The sequence below is a fragment of the Ursus maritimus genome, unplaced genomic scaffold, assembly GCF_017311325.1.
Source record: "Ursus maritimus isolate PB19 unplaced genomic scaffold, ASM1731132v1 scaffold_14, whole genome shotgun sequence".
NCBI lineage: Eukaryota > Metazoa > Chordata > Mammalia > Carnivora > Ursidae > Ursus > Ursus maritimus.
The window spans coordinates 49,322,760-49,327,652 of NW_024423786.1; the positions used below are offsets into that span (position 1 = coordinate 49,322,760).

The 4,893-nt window shown below is 56.7% G+C and overlaps 1 protein-coding gene across 1 annotated transcript in view; it reads left to right on the forward strand.

The window, feature by feature from the left end:
- The first annotated feature begins 1,181 nt into the window (after positions 1-1,181).
- Positions 1,182-4,893, forward strand: part of DOCK6 (dedicator of cytokinesis 6) — a 38,057-nt gene continuing 34,345 nt past the window's right edge. The window contains exons 1-3 of the mRNA XM_040628272.1: positions 1,182-1,210; positions 4,225-4,312; positions 4,484-4,584. Coding sequence (XP_040484206.1) covers positions 1,182-1,210; positions 4,225-4,312; positions 4,484-4,584 — 218 coding nt within the window. The remainder of the gene's footprint in view (positions 1,211-4,224; positions 4,313-4,483; positions 4,585-4,893) is intronic.

Consider the following 4,893-nt stretch of genomic DNA (forward strand, 5'->3'; position numbering starts at 1 on the left):
TCTGCTGCGGGGCAGGTGGCATTTCTCACTCAAGGAAATAGTGGTTTCGTTAGCGGCGTGGGAGGGCAAAGAGACAATGTATTGACCAAATTCCAAAGGTGCCTCTGGGATTTCAAGGAAATGTCTCCCTCCCACCCCTGTCCCCAAATATATCTGCAAACGTGAGCACACACACATATTATTATTTTCTACCTTTAAAAAAAATGATGGCATTTGACATGCATCTAGAAAAGGGCAAAGTTTAAGGAGTAGTTATAGAACCAATGCCAGGGGGCGGCGGGGGGGGTGACTGACCAGCTCAGTCAGTGAAACAGGGGACCCTTGATCTCGAGGTCATGGGTTCAAGCCCCACATGGGGAGTAGAGTTTACTTTAAAAGAATTAAAAAGCAGGGGCGCCTGGATGGCTCAGCCGGTTAAGCGTCTGCCTTTGGCTCCGGTCACGATCCCCGGATCCTGGGATCAAGCCCCGCATGGGTCTCCCTGCTCAGCGGGGAGCCTATTTCTCCCTCTCCCTCTGCCTCTCCCCCTACACGTGCTCTCTCTCTCTCGCACGCGCGCGCTCTCTCGTGCACTCTCTCTGTCAAATAAATAAATAAATAAAATCTTTTTAAAAATTTAAAAAGAAAATAAAACAACAAAACAAAAATGCCAGGGGAAAGTCACTCGGGTCAAGACAAAGGCAGTCTCTATCTCCTGGGCCACCCGACCTAGCCGCCCCCCCCGCCCCCATCTGCACCTAGTTCCTAGTTCTGTCCCTCGGGGAACTGCCACACTGATGGCAGCTGCCCTCCCTTCCTCACTTGCCTTATGGTTTCTCCAGCCGAGCTGGCCCCCTGTGCGCCACGGCTCACTTTCGCCTGTTGAGAACGTCTTCTCAGTGGAATCACGTGGGATGTCGAGGCTTGTACACAGACTCTCACCCGACATAAGGTCAGGAGGAGGGCTCGTCTGTGCCCTTGCCTGTGGTCAAGCGCATCCTTTTTCATTGCTGCATACTATTCCTCCTGCCGGCACTGTCTCCATCTTTGGTCAAGGAACAGGTGCGTCTTTTCACTTCGGGGCTGTCGTGACCGGGGCTGCCGTGAACATTCTCAGCCATGTGTTTCCTCCTGGGTGTCTGCGCCTCTGAGTGGAATTGCTGGATTGGCTTCTCTTTAACTTTGCTTGATCATTACGGATGATGGTCCAAAGGGGTTCCCCCAGCAGCAGGTGAGAGTTCCTGTCGCCGGCAGGTAGATGATTTGTCTTTAAAATGTTCTGCCAGTCCAGGCGGGCTAGGGAGGGGTATACAGACGAATCTCTTTGTGGTTTTATATGGATTCATAGTCTTCCTTCACTTTTACCCAAGTGGGAACACACAGCGTCAGAGGCTTATGCCATTCTCTTTGCTGGTTTTATCCTCCTCCCCTGTGGGGGTAGACTTCTGTTAATCCGACCAGCCCTGGGGTGAGGTCCACAGTCTTGCATGAGTTCCCAGTGATGCCACTGCTTCACCTTTCCCCTCCGAGTCTCTGTAGCCTCACGTAGGATTGTTGACTTTCACTTTGGGAGGATTTGTCTCACCGGTAGCCATAACCCACCACCTGAACTTTGCAGCTTCTCTCATGGCAATCCTGAGATCGCTTCCTGAGGAAAACCAGTACATTCAGCTCAACATTTTGCCTCCTTTTAAAAAACGTGCTCCTTGGGGGTGTCTGAAGCAGATCTGATGTGGGCATGAGAAAGAGAGAGGAATTGGGGATGACTCCCAGGCGTGGGTCCTAAGCACCCCAGAGGGCGGGGCTGCCCTTGGTGAGATGGGGAAGATGGCGAGAATCAGATTATGGTCAAGCTGCGTGCCTGCAAGACCCCACGTGGGCGTGCAAAGGAGGCACGTGTCACGCGGAATGGACCCAAGGATTGTCCTTGTTTGGGTGCTCCTGAAACCTGGAGGCAGAATGGGACCACTGTGTGTGTGTGGGGGGGGGAGTGTGGACACGGGAGAGGCAGGTTCTAGAGCCCCTGTTCTTGGCCCTGCTCCCCATCAGGGGCACCGTGGAATACCGCTTGCTGGGGGCACAGACTGACTTCTGACCCATGGGTTTGATTCTGGGCACCTCCCGCGTTCGGCTCTGTGACCCCGGATGCCTCACGACCCTCTCTGAGCCCCGCTCCCCTTCTCGCCCAGCATAAAAAGCAGGGCCAGAAATTCCAGTTTCCCAGGATCCTTTTAAGGCAACTTCGTCACAGCAAGCCCTAATTGAGCACTTACTGTGTGCCGAGCCTTATACTCAGAACAGTTCGATAAGGAGCGAGTACTGAATTGAGCCCAGAGGTCCAGAGAGGGGATGTCACTCATCCATGCTTGCCCAGGTCCAAGTGCAGAGCCCTGTGACAGAGGAAACTGACTCCCGTGGCCACAGTGTTGAGGACCTGGCCTTTTCCCACTTGGTGGCCATCTCTCCAAGGCCAAAGACAAAATGCAGTGGCGGGCCCGGCCCTCCCTCCTCCCCTGGCCCTGCTCTGAGGCACCAGCTGCATTTTTCTAAATCATCCCGCAAAACCCTGCGTGGGCAGGCTTCCAGAGGAGGCGGCCCCCACTTTGGGAATTTGAGGACAAACAGCTCATTTGGAACACCCTTTGAATTTCCTAGGAGATCCTCCATCTACCCCCCACCCCCACCCCCAAACAATAGGAGCAAGACTCTGGGCCAGTTGACAGAAAAAGTAAATAGAACAGAGGCAGAGGAGTGAGGCTGAGGTCTCAACTGGAGGCCCCCATGATGGGTCATGGTCAGGGTCAGGGTCAAGTTTTGTTTGACCTATATGGATTTGAATTCACAGGCTTCCAGATGACCTCCATTAGGCCCCTCTCCCCCACCCTCGCCTGTCTTCCCTGAGCCCACCGCACACATTCATCTCATCGGTGGTCCGTGGTTTGTAGTCGGCATTGCACTTTTGAGGGGTACAACTTTTTATTATGAAAACTTCCAAGCACACAGAAAAGTGGAAAAGGGAAGAGAGTCAGGCCCAAACATGCAGGCAGTTGCCTTCTCAATTGAGGCCCAGAAAGGGTATCCCACCTGCCCAAAGCCACACAGCTGAAATGTCTGGGGCTTCTCCTAACTCACAGTGGATTTAGGCAAGTCGGACCAGGAGGGGAATTGGGAGGGATTCATTCCCTCAAGAAAAATTTATTGAGTACCTACTGTGTGCGGGGCTGGTGCTAGGGCCTCCATGGGGACCGCACAGCCCTATTCCTGCCTTCATAGAGACCCCAGGAAGCAGGAGTCTCCATGCTCAGAGCACAGAGCCCAGCCACAGGGGCTTTGCACTTGCTGTACCCTTTGCCTGGAGTCCTCCTCCCCAGATAACTGTGCTGCTCTCTCTCTCCTTCCCCTCCTTCCAAGCTCAGCTGAAGGAATTGAGTACCTGGGGGTACCAAGTCCCAGATTCCTGTGCTGGCCTCCTCCCCTGTGGGTCTTACGCCTTCACCCTCCTCCTCCCTGACTTGGAAGGCCAGCACAGGTGCAGGTGTTCCAGGAAGGCCACAGCATAGATCTTGGTTACGGTGTGCTCTGTGAGTCATGCTGGTCACTTAACGTGCTCTCAGCCTTGTCTCCGACTCCCTGAGAATGAAGCATGGAGTGCCCCCTTAACGCCAAGCCCCCTGCTCGGCTCTGCACCGCAAGCCTTGTGAGGTCACTTCAAGTACAGATGGGTAAACTGAGGCTCAGAGGCAGGAGTAACTTATTCAAAGCCCATAGCAAGGATGGGACAGGGCACACATTCTGGATGGGAGGCAGGGTGGGCTGAGGTCCCCCAGATGAGGAAGCCGAGGCCAGGGACCAGGGGGGCTGGCCACCCGGGGTGAGACTCAGACCCGTGCTGGGCAGCAGGGGTAAAGAAGGATCTGTGACCCACCTGCCCTGCCTGAGCAAATCCTTCCATCTGTGCTTGGGGGTGGGGGTGGGGGTGGAGTGGGGGTGGTGGTGGTGGAAGGGCCCCCAGGCCCAGCTTGGGGGGGTGGTCCTGGGGCCTCTGTATCAGCCACAACCCTGGGGCCCTGAGGCTGAGGTTTGCAGATTCTGAAGCCCAGGTTCTCCTGGTCCGTGGTCTGGGTTTTTCCCTTGACAGCCTGGATTCTCCTCTCCGAGAATGAATTTCTTGGGCCGAAGTGGAGTTCCCAGGGCCCCACTGCCCGAGCTGTCATGTCCTCAGTGGCCCCTTCCCTGTCCCCGCAGGACGGTGGCTGCAGAGGTGCGGAAGCAGGTGTCCCGGGAACGCAGCGGCTCTCCCCACTCCAGCAGGCGCAGCAGCAGCTCCCTGGGGGTACGTGTGTGGGAGGTGACCCCCCGCGGACCCTGCTCTCTAGCAGATGTGGGGTTCCCCTCTGCCCGGGGCCTGGTCCCACCCACCCCTCCCACTACTGCCCTGTCCTAGGTCGGACTGTCCCCGCTCCTCTTTCCCTGTGAGTGGGGAGGGTTAGTCCCCTCTCTGCAGCTGCCGAGGGGTTGGGGGGCAGTGGCAGCCCTGTGGGTGGTCAGCCCGATTCGCCCCACCTCCTGCTGCCGGGACCACCCGGACTGGGGGGGGGATGGGAGGTACTTCCAGCTGCAGCCGAGAGGGAGTGGGGCCTGAGGAATTGTCTTTCTTCGCAGCAGCCAGCTTGCCTTTCCTTCCAGCTTAACCCTGCCCCTCCAGGCGCAGGGTGTGATTTCCTGCCTGGGAAGAGGGGCGGGGCAGGCCCTGCTGGGATGGGGGTGGAGAGTCTGAGGTCACTGTCCTCTCTGGCTCCTTACAGCTCCAACGCTCGCCATGGCTCCCACCGCCCTCTTACTCCAGCCCAGGCCCATGCTCCCCTCCTCCTCAGCCCCCAGGGCAGGGCCCACAGCCACCTTGTTCCAACCCAG